The sequence below is a fragment of the Entelurus aequoreus genome, linkage group LG04, assembly GCF_033978785.1.
Source record: "Entelurus aequoreus isolate RoL-2023_Sb linkage group LG04, RoL_Eaeq_v1.1, whole genome shotgun sequence".
NCBI lineage: Eukaryota > Metazoa > Chordata > Actinopteri > Syngnathiformes > Syngnathidae > Entelurus > Entelurus aequoreus.
Genome location: NC_084734.1, coordinates 1,820,769 through 1,833,651, shown reverse-complemented (window position 1 = coordinate 1,833,651; position 12,883 = coordinate 1,820,769). Strand labels below are relative to the sequence as shown.

Genomic DNA, 12,883 nt, shown 5'->3' with positions numbered 1-12,883 from the left:
CTTGACAGAGCTATGCTAAAAACATTAGCTCTCCACCTACGCCAGCCCTCATCTGCTCATCAACACCCGTGCTCACCTGCGTTCCAGCGATCGACGGCGCCACGAAGGACTTCACCCGATCATCGTGCGGCCGGCGGCTAGCGTCGGATAGCGCGTCTGCTATCCAAGTCAAAGTCCTCCTGGTTGTGTTGCTGCAGCCAGCCGCTAATACACCGATCCCACCTACAGCTTTCTTCTTTGCAGTCTCCATTGTTCATTAAACAAATTGCAAAAGATTCACCAACACAGATGTCCAGAATACTGTGGAATTTTGCGATGAAAACAGACGACTTAAGCTGGCCACCGTGCTATTCCAAAATGTCTGCTTCAACCCGTGACGTCACGCGCAAACGTCATCATACCGAGACGTTTTCAGCCGGATATTTCCCGGGACATTTAAAATGTCACTTTATAAGTTAACCCGGCCGTATTGGCATGTGTTGCAATGTTAAGATTTCATCATTGATATATAAACTATCAGACTGCGTGGTCGCTAGTAGTGGCTTTCAGTAGGCCTTTAATGGAGCCCCATTTTGCAAAAACTATTTTTCTTACCTATTATCTGCTGCTGTGTATTTAGTGTTCATTAAACAAATTGAAAAAGATGTCCAGAATACTGTGGAATTATGAAATGAAAACAGAGCTTTTTGTATAGGATTCTACGGGGTACCATAACTTCCGTTACTCTGACTTCGTCACGCGCATACGTCATCATACCGCGACGTTTCAGCCGGATATTTCCGGGGAAATTTTAAATGTCACTTTATAAGTTAACCCGGCCGTATTGGCATGTGTTGCAATGTTAAGATTTCATCATTGATATATAAACTATCAGACTGCGTGGTCGCTAGTAGTGGCTTTCAGTAGGCCTTTAAGTGCCAAGAATAGTGCAGGAACATCCCATGTTTCAATCAATCAATCAGTCAAAGTTGATTTATACAGCCCCAAATCACGAGTGTCTCAAAGGGCTGCACAAGCCACAACGACATCCTCGGCTCAGATCCCACATCAGGGCAAGGAAAAACTCAACCCCATGGGCTACAATGAGAAACCTATGAGGGGACCGCGGGAACGAGTGGATCTAGTTTAATAGTGTGAGAGTCCAGTCCATAGTGGATCTAGTTAACAGTGTGAGAGTCCAGTCCATAGTGGATCTAGTTAACAGTGTGAGAGTCCAGTCCATAGTGGATCTAGTTAATAGTGTGAGAGTCCAGTCCATAGTAGATCTAACATAATAGTGTGAGAGTCCAGTCCATAGTGGATCTAACATAATAGTGTGAGAGTCCAGTCCATAGTGGATCTAACATAATAGTGTGAGAGTCCAGTCCACAGTGGATCTAGTTAATAGTGTGAGAGTCGAGTCCATAGTGGATCTAGTTAATAGTGTGAGAGTCCAGTCCATAGTGGATCTAACATAATATTGTGAGAGTCCAGTCCATAGTGGATCTAACATAATAGTGTGAAAGTCCAGTCCACAGTGGATCTAGTTAATAGTGTGAGAGTCCAGTCCATAGTGGATCTAACATAATAGTGTGAGAGTCCAGTCCATAGTGGATCTAACATAATATTGTGAGAGTCCAGTCCATAGTGGATCTAACATAATATTGTGAGAGTCCAGTCCATAGTGGACCTAACATAATAGTGAGAGTCCAGTCCATAGTGGATCTAACATAATATTGTGAGAGTCCAGTCCATAGTGGATCTAACATAATAGTGAGAGTCCAGTCCATAGTGGATCTAACATAATATTGTGAGAGTCCAGTCCATAGTGGATCTAACATAATAGTGAGAGTCCAGTCCATAGTGGATCTAACATAATAGTGAGAGTCCAGTCCACAGTGGATCTAGTTAATAGTGTGAGAGTCCAGTCCATAGTGGATCTAGTTAATAGTGTGAGAGTCCAGTCCATAGTGGATCTAACATAATAGTGTGAGAGTCCAGTCCATAGTGGATCTAACATAATAGTGAGAGTCCAGTCCATAGTGGATCTAACATAATATTGTGAGAGTCCAGTCCACAGTGGATCTAGTTAATAGTGTGAGAGTCCAGTCCATAGTGGATCTAGTTAATAGTGTGAGAGTCCAGTCCATAGTGGATCTAACATAATAGTGTGAGAGTCCAGTCCATAGTGGATCTAACATAATAGTGAGAGTCCAGTCCATAGTGGATCTAACATAATAGTGAGAGTCCAGTCCATAGTGGGGCCAGCAGGAGATCATCTTGAGTGGAGACAGGTCAGCAGCACAGAGACGTCCCCAGCTGGTGCACAGATGAGTGGTCCACCCTGGGTCCCGACTTTAAACAGTTAGCGCCTAATCTGTGCCCCCCCTCTCCACGAAGGAGAGGGGGGCAAAGCAGAAAAGAGACGGCAGATCAACTGGTCTAAAAGGGGGGTCTATTTAAAGGCTTGAGTATACAAATGAGTTTTAAGATGGTACTTAAATGCTTCAAGCAAGTATTGAAAACAAAGACGGTTGAGTGTCTTCAAAGTGACAATGTAAACATTGTTTGATACCCTCACAGGTCACGGCATTATTGTGAAGACTTTGAAATACCTGGGTATCTACAATAGCGTTGCATCCCTGCTAGTAACTCATCCTTACATCTTCCACAGTCTTCTCTACTGAAAAAGAAGGAGAAAGGCAGGAGGAGAGGCAATAAACTAGAAGAAGTCCTCCTTGAGCTGTTGGAATCTCATGGAGAAAGATGGACGGAGGAGCTGAGAGTAGATCTGCCTCGCAGCTTCCAGCGACATGGAGACTTGGTCCTGCTTGGGCACAACTGTTTCTTGGCCCCTCCTTGGAAGAAAATAGGTCATGTTTTCAAATGGCAGCACTTTTTTGTTTTAAACAAGGACCAAGTGGATTATAACCTAGTTTTGTTGTAGACAAGGAGCTATGGCGGGCAGTAGCCAAAGGCCTGGGGGCAAAACGCCTGGCAAGGATGAGTGGAATACGCAGCGACGGGTACAGGTCTCCCAAAGTGACCATGCTCTTGGGAGAACACAGCTGGGTTAAACACGTGGACAATGGCATCACGTGAGTGTGACTGAAAGTCAAGTCATTTATACTGTAGGTCAGGGGTCACCAACGCGGTGCCCGCGGGCACCAGGTAGCCCGTAAGGACCAGATGAGTAGCCCGCCGGCCTGTTCTAAAAATAGCTCCAATAGCAGCACTTTCCAGTGAGCTGCCTCTATTTTTTAAATTTTATTTATTTACTAGCAAGCTGGTCTCGCTTTGCCCGAAATTTTTAATTCTAAGAGAGACAAAACTCAAATAGAATTTGAAAATCCAAGAAAATATTTTAAAGACTTGGTCTTCACTTGTTTAAATAAATTCATTAATTTTTTTACTTTGCTTCTTATAACTTTCAGAAAGACAATTTTAGAGAAAAAATACAACCCTAAAAATGATTTTAGGATTTTTAAACACATTTACCTTTTTACCTTTTAAATTCCTTCCTCTTCTTTCCTGACAATTTAAATCAATGTTCAAGTAAATTTATTTTTTTCATTGTAAAGAATAATAAATACATTTTAATTTAATTCTTCATTTTAGCTTCTGTTTTTTCGACAAAGAAGATTTGTGAAATATTTCTTCAAACTTATTATGATTAAAATTCAAAAAAAATATTCTGGCAAAATGTAGAAAATCTGTAGAATCAAATTTAAATCTTATTTCAAAGTATTTTGAATTTCTTTTAAAATCTTTGTTCTGGAAAATCTACAAGAAATAATGATTTGTCTTTGTTAGAAATATAGCTTCGTCCAATTTGTTATATATTCTAACAAAGTGTAGATTTTATTTTAACCTATTTAAAACATGTCATCAAAATTCTAAAATTAATCTTAATCAGGGAAAATTACTAATGATGTTCCATAAATTATTTTTTTAATTTTTTCAAAAAGATTCGAATTAGCTAGTTTTTCTCTTCTTTTTTTCGGTTGAATTTTGAATTTTAAAGAGTCGAAATTGAAGATAAACTATGTTTCAAAATTTAATTGTAATTTTTTTCGTGTTTACTCCTCTTTTAAACCGTTCAATTAAGAGTAAATATCATTCATTATTAATAATAACATAGAGTTAAAGGTAAAATGAGCAAATTGGCTATTTCTGGCAATGTATTTAAGTGTGTATCAAACTGGTAGCCCTTCGCATTAATCAGTACCCAAGAAGTAGCTCTTGCTTTCAAAAAGGTTGGTGACCCCTGCTCTAAAATGTCAGTTGTGCCACTCTGCAGAACTCTTCAGCGCTGTTAATGCTGGCTGAGCAGTTTTCTTCTTGGTGCTAATACAACATTGGTTCTGTTGCTGCTGTGATGCTTGTCATTAAATGACCATAGAGATCTTTGTTTATATATGCAAATTCCTATATATTTTTTTTCCAATTATAATATGTATATAATATAATTTTCAGCATTTACAGTAATATATTTAGCTCCAAGGTATAATTTTGACACAACTCTTGTATTAAGTATTTACAGCCAGTTGTTGTTGTTTTTTCCTATTGCAGATATGAGTTTGATGTCACCAAATGCATGTTTTCAGCTGGGAATATATCAGAGAAGCTGCGTGTTGCTGGATTCGACTGCAGGGGCGAAACTGTGGTTGATTTATATGCAGGTAAGACATGTCTCCTTCTGTACATATGATTTGGTAACACAACTGTGTTGTTCTGTCAGGTATAGGATACTTCACACTTCCATATTTGGTACATGCGGGCGCAGCACACGTGCACGCCTGCGAGTGGAACCCGCATGCGGTCCGAGCGCTACACAAGAATCTTGTGATGAATGGAGTACATGACCGCTGCACAGTTCACCCGGAGGACAATCGACAAGTAATATGTGCTTTTTATGACTTTAATGTACCTAGATCAGTGGTGTTGTCTAAACTACGGCCCGTGAGACGTCAGGAGTTTAACAAAGAGCAGTGGTCCCCAACCACCGATTGGTACCGGGCCGTGCAAGAAATTTAAAAAAATAAAATAAAATAAATACATTTAAAAATATATATATTTTTATTTTATTTTTTTTTATTTTTTTTTATTAAATCAACATAAAAAAACACAATATATACATATTGTGTATGTCAATATAGATCAATACAGTCTGCAGGTATACAGTCCGTAAGCACACATGATTGTATTTCTTTATGGGGAAAAAAAAAAAAAAATCATAATAGTGAGTCCAGTCCATAGTGGATCTAACATAATAGTGTGAGAGTCCAGTCCATAGTGGATCTAACATAATAGTGTGAGAGTCCAGTCCATAGTGGATCTAACATAATAGTGTGAGAGTCCAGTCCATAGTGGATCTAACATAATAGTGTGAGAGTCCAGTCCATAGTGGATCTAACATAATAGTGTGAGAGTCCAGTCCATAGTGGATCTAACATAATAGTGAGAGTCCAGTCCATAGTGGATCTAACATAATAGTGAGAGTCCAGTCCATAGTGGATCTAATATAATAGTGAGAGTCCAGTCCATAGTGGATCTAACATAATAATGAGAGTCCAGTCCATAGTGGCTCTAACATAATAGTGAGAGTCCAGTCCATAGTGGATCTAACATAATAGTGTGAGAGTCCAGTCCATAGTAGATCTAACATAATAGTGAGAGTCCAGTCCATAGTGGATCTAACATAATAGTGAGAGTCCAGTCCATAGTGGATCTAACATAATAGTGAGAGTCCAGTCCATAGTGGATTTAACATAATAGTGAGAGTCCAGTCCATAGTGGATCTAACATAATAGTGTGAGAGTCCAGTCCATAGTGGCTCTAACATAATAGTGAGAGTCCAGTCCATAGTGGATCTAACATAATAGTGTGAGAGTCCAGTCCATAGTGGATCTAACATAATAGTGAGAGTCCAGTCCATAGTGGCTCTAACATAATAGTGAGAGTCCAGTCCATAGTGGCTCTAACATAATAGTGAGAGTCCAGTCCATAGTGGATCTAACATACTAGTGAGAGTCCAGTCCATAGTGGATCTAACATAATAGTGTGAGAGTCCAGTCCATAGTGGATCTAACATAACAGTGAGAGTCCAGTCCATAGTGGATCTAACATAATAGTGAGAGTCCAGTCCATAGTGGGGCCAGCAGGAGACCATCCTGAGCGGAGACAGGTCAGCAGCGCAGGGATGTCCCCAACCGATGCACAGGTGAGCGGTCCACCCCGGGTCCCGACTCTGGACAGCCAGCACTTCATCCATGGCCACCGGACCTGTGCCCCTCCCTCCACAAGGGAGAGGGGGGGGCACAGGTATCCATTATAGTAATTCTATATCCTTATATATCCATCATATCAATATAATATGTACACACACACATATATATATATATATATATATATATATATATATATATATATATATATATATATATATATATATATATATATATATATATATATATATATATATATATATATATATATATATATATATATATATATATATATATATATATATATATATATATATATATATATATATATATATATATATATATATATATATATATATATATATATATATATATATATATATATACAAACACACACAGTTACTTTACAGAAGGGATGTTGTTGTGTGCCAGGTGCAGCTGGGCAGTGTTGCAGACAGGGTCAACTTGGGCCTCATACCCACCTCTGAAGACGGCTGGCCAGTGGCATGTCGCCTTCTGAAGAAAACTACTGGTGGTATTTTACACATTCATCAAAACGTTACATGGCCTGGAGTAATAAGTGATGAGTGGGGTGGCGGCGTACGCGGGGAGAGAGAGGCGGGGCAGGCCTGGGCGGCTGATGCTGCAAGCCGCGTCGGCTCTCTCTTGAAAGAAGTCACTTCTAAACCGTGGACAACAAGCATCCGACACATTGAGGCCGTGAAGTCGTATGCGCCTCATGTTCACCATGTGGTGCTGGACTTGGAGTGCAGACCTTCTTGACCACCTTGGATACAATGCCATTCATGCACAGTATCAGGAAACTCTGACATACATTGTGCTTGTCTAGGACTTGGGCTGTCAATCTTTGGGCACCAAACCATTCCATTCCATTGTTAGTAGGGATGTCGATAAATGCGTTAAAATGTAATATCGGAAATTATCGGTATCGTTTTTTTTATTATCTGTATCGTGTTTTGTTTTTTTGTTTGTTTTGTTTTTTTTATTAAATCAACATAAAAAACACAAGATACACTTACAATTAGTGCACCAACCCAAAAAACCTCCCTGCCCCCATTTCTTTCTGTTATCAATATTCTGGTTCCTACATTATATATCAATATATATCAATACAGTCTGCAAGGGATACAGTCCGTAAGCTCACATGATTGTGCATGCTGCTTCTAGGACTTGGGCTGTCAATCTTTGGGCACCAAACCATTCCATTCCATTGTTAGTAAGGATGTCGATAAATGCGTTAAAATGTAATATCGGAAATTATCGGTATAGGTTTTTTTATTATCTGTATCGGGTTTTTTTTTTTGTTTTTTTTTTTATTAAATCAACATAAAAAACACAAGATACACTTACAATTAGTGCACCAACCCAAAAAACCTCCCTCCCCCCATTTCTTTCTGTTATCAATATTCTGCTTCCTACATTATATATCAATATATATCAATACAGTCTGCAAGGGATACAGTCCGTAAGCACACATGATTGTGCGTGCTGCTGCTCCACTAATAGTACTAACCTTTAACAGTTAATTTTACTCATTTTCATTAATTACTAGTTTCTATGTAACTGTTTTTATGTTGTTTTACTTTCTTTTTTATTCAAGAAAATGTTTTTAATTTATTTATCTTATTTTATTTGATTCATTTTTTTAAAAAGTACCTTATCTTCACCATACCTGGTTGTCCAAATTAGGCATAATAATGTGTTAATTCCACGACTGCATATATCGGTTGATATCGGTATCGGTTGATATCGGTATCGGTAATTAAAGAGTTGGACAATATCGGCATATCGGATATCGGCAAAAAGCTATTATCGGACATCCCTACTTTTGTTATTGTCAACTAGCATAAGAAATGAAAGATAGATATTTATTAAGATGACAAAGAAATAAAAGAAATGAAGATATAAAACATAATATAACGGGGAAAAAAAGAGAAATTGAAAAAATAAATGAATATAAAAAAGGTGGGGAAAACTTAGTATACTGAGTTTTTCACTTTTTTTTTTTACTTATTTGTTTATCATATTTCTCTTTTTTATTACATTATGTGTTTTAACTTGTATATAATAAAACAAAAAGAGAAATCAAATAAATAGATAAATCTAAAAAATGTGGGGAAAACTTAGTATACTGAGTTTTTCACATTTTTTTTACTTATTTGTTTATCATATTTCTCTTTTTTATTACATTATGTGTTTTATCCTCTATATAATAAAACAAAAAGAGAAATCAAATAAATAGATAAATCTAAAGAATGTGGGGAAAACTTAGTATACTGAGTTTTTCACTTTTTTTTTTACTTATTTGTTTATCATATTTCTCTTTTTTATTACATTGTGTTTTATCTTGTATATAATAAAACAAAAAGAGAAATCAAATAAATAGATAAATCTAAAAAATGTCGGGAAAACTTAGTATACTGAGTTTTTCACTTTTTTTTTTTACTTATTTGTTTATCATATTTCTCTTTTTTATTAAATTATGTGTTTTATCGTGTATATAATAAAACAAAAAGAGATTTTTTTTTTAAAAAGTACCTTATCTTCACCATACATGGTTGTCCAAATTAGGCAAAATAAAATAAAAAAATAATAATAAAAAAATAATAATAATAAATTAGGCATAATAATGTGTTAATTCCATGACTGCATATATCGGTTGATATCGGTATCGGTTGATATCGGTAATTAAAGAGTTGGACAATATCGGAATATCGGATATCGGCAAAAAGCCATTATCGGACATCCCTAATTGTTAGGGTTCAGAATGGATTCTCGATTCAAAATCTTCACTTTTTTTAGTAAAACAGGGTGCCAGTTCTATGGCACAAGTGGCAATAAATACTGATAAAGTTGAGGAATGCTCATCAAACACTTATTAGGAACATCCCACAGGTGAACAGGCTAATTGGGAACAGGTGGGTGCCATGATTGGGTATAAAAGCAGCTTCCATGAAATGCTCAGTCATTCACAAACAAGGACGGGGCGAGGGTCACCACTTTGTCAACAAATGCCTGAGCAAATTGTTGAACAGTTTAAGAACAACATTTCTCAAGCAGCTATTGCAAGGAATTGAGGGATTTCCCCATCTACGCTCCGTAATATCATCAAAACGCTCAGAGAATGTGAAGAAATCACTGCACGTAAGCCATGATATGACTCAGGTGGTACTGCATCAAAAAGCCACATCCGTGTGTAAAGGATATCACCACATGGGCTCAGGAACAACTTAAGCTGTACATCAAGCAAGAATGGGAAAGAATTCCACTTCAAAAATGTGTCTCCTCAGTTCCCAAACCTTTACTGGGTGTTGTTAAAAGGAAAGGCCATGTAACACAGTGGTAAAAATGCCTTTTTTGCAATGTGTTGCTGCCATTAAATTCTAAGTTAATGATTATTTGCAATAAAATAATTAGTTTCTCAGTGTGAACATGAAATATCTTGTCTTTGCAGTCTATCCAATTGAATATAAGTTGAAAAGGATTTGCAAATCATTGTTTTTATTTACCATTTACACAACGTGACAACTGCCCTGCGATGAGGTGGTGTCTTGTCCAGGGTGTGCCCCGCCTACCGCCCGAATGCAGCTGAGATAGGCTCCAGCGACCCCAAAAGGGACAAGCGGTAGAAAATGGATGGATGGATGGACAACGTGACAACTTTACTGGTTTTAGGGTTTGTAGATCATCTACATCAGGGGTCACCAACGGAGACCAGAGTTAAACAACTTGCACTGAGCCTAGTCTATAAAATCCGCTACACCTCCCTGATACCGAAGTACATGTCAAACTACTTCCTTCACGTAAATGACCGCCATAACCACAACACCAGGGGGTGCTCCACTAACCACGTTAAACCCAGATTCCGATCTAACAAAGGTCTTAACTCATTCTCTTTCTATGCCACATCAATGTGGAATGCGCTCCCAACAGGTATAAAAGAAAGGGCATCTCTATCCTCCTTCAAAACCGCAATAAAAGTTCACCTCCAGGCAGCTACAACCCTAAACTAACACCCTCCCCGGATTGCTAATAATCAAATGTAAACAATCAAATGCAGATACTTTTTCTTATGCCTTCTGATCTCTCTCTCTCTCTCTCTCTCTCTCTCTCTATGTCCACTACTTGATGCCCATACCCCCCCCCCCCTCCACACCCCTGATTGTAAATAATGTAAATAATTCAATGTGATTATCTTGTGTGATGACTGTATTATGATGATAGTATATATCTGTATCATGAATCAATTTAAGTGGACCCCGACTTAAACAAGTTGAAAAACTTATTCGGGTGTTACCATTTAGTGGTCAATTGTACGGAATATGTACTTCACTGTGCAACCTACTAATAAAAAGTCTCAAACCTGGGAAGAACACGTGGCGGCGTATGGTGACAGCTGAGCTGAAGGAGATGAACCTGACCTGGGGCGAGGCACAGCATGTTGCTCAAGACCGGTCCAGATGGAGGCAGATCGTCGAAGCCTTATGTCCCGTCAGGGATGAAGAGGATTAAGATAAAATAAGAATCCTTGGAATTATACTTGGTTTTTGCCCTAAAAAAATTGAAGATTATTTCATGCTTGGATTGTTACACAACTGCTTTATGAATATGCTTTTGCACTGACGATTGCAAATTATACCAATAATATGTCTGAGACAGGTTTAAAACAATCTTAAAACAACTAATTAGTGAAGTGTACATTGTTATTACACAGCAAATTGTTTGCTGCTTGCAGGATTTTACATTTTATTTCTAGAAATGTCTCTTAGTTTTAAGAGCTATTTACTTATGGGTGAGGGCGGACCTACGTCACTTCCGCCTACCAATCCCCTAGCAACCGGGAATTCGTTGAAAACAAACCAGCTCACAGCGAACACAGCATTGACAGAAAAAGCATTTAACGAGCGTTGTGGCTTGGAAGTCGGCGTTAAATCCTTCATTTACGCATTTTTACTTATTCGCATATCGTGTGAAAAAACGAAAATGTATTATTTGCGTCAGACTCGTCTCAGTGAACTTTAAAGCTTCTCAGGCTTAGCTTAGCTTGCTAGTTAGCTTAGCCTGCGCGCTACTAAGAAAGAGACGCGGAAGTTATCAACAACAAGATCAATTGTTAGTGTATAAAATATTGAGAGATTTTAGGGCTACATGTATTGTTTAAGTACAACTGTTCTTCGCCAGGTGTTCTTTGGCCGCCCTGGCTTACGTTTTCCCGGTGGTGTCCATCTTAACGCTGCCTTTGGTATCCTCTCGTTGTCCGGTTTTCGAAAATAGCTAGCTAGGCTATAGACTATATAGTATATACCGCATGTTATTTTTGTACAACAACAACTTCAGCTGTCGAACGTTATAAGGTAAAAATTCAACAAGTACAACATTAGCACGGACGGTATAGCCAAGTTGTGGTTAAGAAGGTGGATTTTTGTTCCTTATATTTACCAGAAACGAAGTGATCCGAACACACGACCCGGGCCTTTGGGGGACTCCAGTGAGAACCGTCCTCGTTTTCCCGGTGTAAAGCTGCGAGCCATTTGTCTCGTCTCTGTGGGCTTTTATCGCGCTTTGGCAGAACAAAATACAACCTTTGTTTTCCCTGTTTCCAGTTGTGGTTAGCACAACCAAAAACAACACAGTTTTTCGGCATTTTGGAGGCAGAATGACGGGTTTAACCAGCATAGGTCGACAGGTTAAAGAGTAATGGCGACGGTTTGTTTTCAACGCCAGTCTCGTTGCTATGGCTCGAAGAACCCGTATGTAGCTCAGTTGCCCGGATGTCACTGACTTTATATCATAAGCTTAATTTTAGCATGAATAATCATATCGTTTCTATTCTTGTTTAAAATTTTTCTATTGAGAACATCAAGAAAATCTAGTTTAAAGATCTTGCTAAATTTAAGTTTTAAATAATGCTTGTTTTCAAAATAAAATACTTATTTCTATCTTAAAAGTCCTGCTAATTTCTAGATACATAAATCCTAATTTAAGCTGTTTTATCAAGTAAAATTAACAAGCTGCATGGACAGATAATGTCACTATTTTTTTGTATTTTCTCTTCAAATCTAGTCTTGTATCTTCTATTTTGTCAATACTATTCGTATGAACAACGACCACTACTTCCTGTTGGCAAAGGATGCACGTGCACGGTGAGGCAGTCAGAAGAGCTGTCCTAACTTCCGGTTCGTTGACTTGGAAGTTGGAACTTTAGTGGCTTTTTCCCCCGCAGTGGAGCTTTAAGTTACTTTTTCCCCGCAGTGGAGCGAGGAGAATGTCCACACTTTTGTCGACAAAAGCGAGGGAAGGTTAAAAAAAGAAAAGACACGGTAAGGTCTTTATTTGAAAGTCTTTCCTCCAATTTTCGTCTGGAATCTTTTTGGGGAATAACACGTCTTTGCACCGCGATGACGTCAACTCTTCACAGCAGGTGGATTTTGAATTTGTCGAGCAAAACCATCTCTCGTGTAATGCAACTATGATAAATACTTATATATAGTTTTACAATGATGATAAATACTTGTTGTTCATGTCAAGCAGTAGTTCGAATTAAGCTGTAACGTAGCGTCAAACCTCACCGTTTACTTTAAAACTAATAGTGAGGTCACTCTCTCGGTTCTAACTATAAAGTGTAATATTTTCCTTGCGTCATTAGTTTAAAAAAA

General features: G+C 38.1%; 2 protein-coding genes and 1 long non-coding RNA gene across 6 annotated transcripts in view; 2 read left to right on the top strand and 1 right to left on the bottom strand.

Moving 5' to 3' along the window:
• trmt12 (tRNA methyltransferase 12 homolog) overlaps window positions 1-10,176 on the top strand; it is a 34,191-nt gene extending 24,015 nt beyond the window's left edge. The window contains exons 4-8 of one of the 2 annotated variants that reach the window (XM_062043998.1): window positions 2,654-2,852; window positions 2,927-3,077; window positions 4,552-4,661; window positions 4,721-4,878; window positions 6,639-10,176. In XM_062043998.1, coding sequence (XP_061899982.1) covers window positions 2,654-2,852; window positions 2,927-3,077; window positions 4,552-4,661; window positions 4,721-4,878; window positions 6,639-6,989 — 969 coding nt within the window. In that variant the 3' untranslated portion in view covers window positions 6,990-10,176. The remainder of the gene's footprint in view (window positions 1-2,653; window positions 2,853-2,926; window positions 3,078-4,551; window positions 4,662-4,720; window positions 4,879-6,638) is intronic. The other variant, XM_062043999.1, reaches the window with a different exon arrangement.
• Window positions 2,408-11,991, bottom strand: LOC133648181 (uncharacterized). The gene is made up of 3 exons (XR_009825827.1): window positions 11,667-11,991; window positions 10,591-10,779; window positions 2,408-2,837 (listed from the first exon to the last, which is right to left on the bottom strand). It is a non-coding gene; the product is annotated as an uncharacterized LOC133648181 (long non-coding RNA).
• A 279-nt stretch (window positions 11,992-12,270) lies between these two features.
• sytl4 (synaptotagmin-like 4) overlaps window positions 12,271-12,883 on the top strand; it is a 61,972-nt gene continuing 61,359 nt past the window's right edge. The window contains exon 1 of one of the 3 annotated variants that reach the window (XM_062043995.1): window positions 12,271-12,547. The gene's annotated coding sequence lies outside the window, so the exon portion shown is untranslated. The remainder of the gene's footprint in view (window positions 12,548-12,883) is intronic. The other 2 variants (XM_062043993.1, XM_062043996.1) reach the window with 2 other exon arrangements.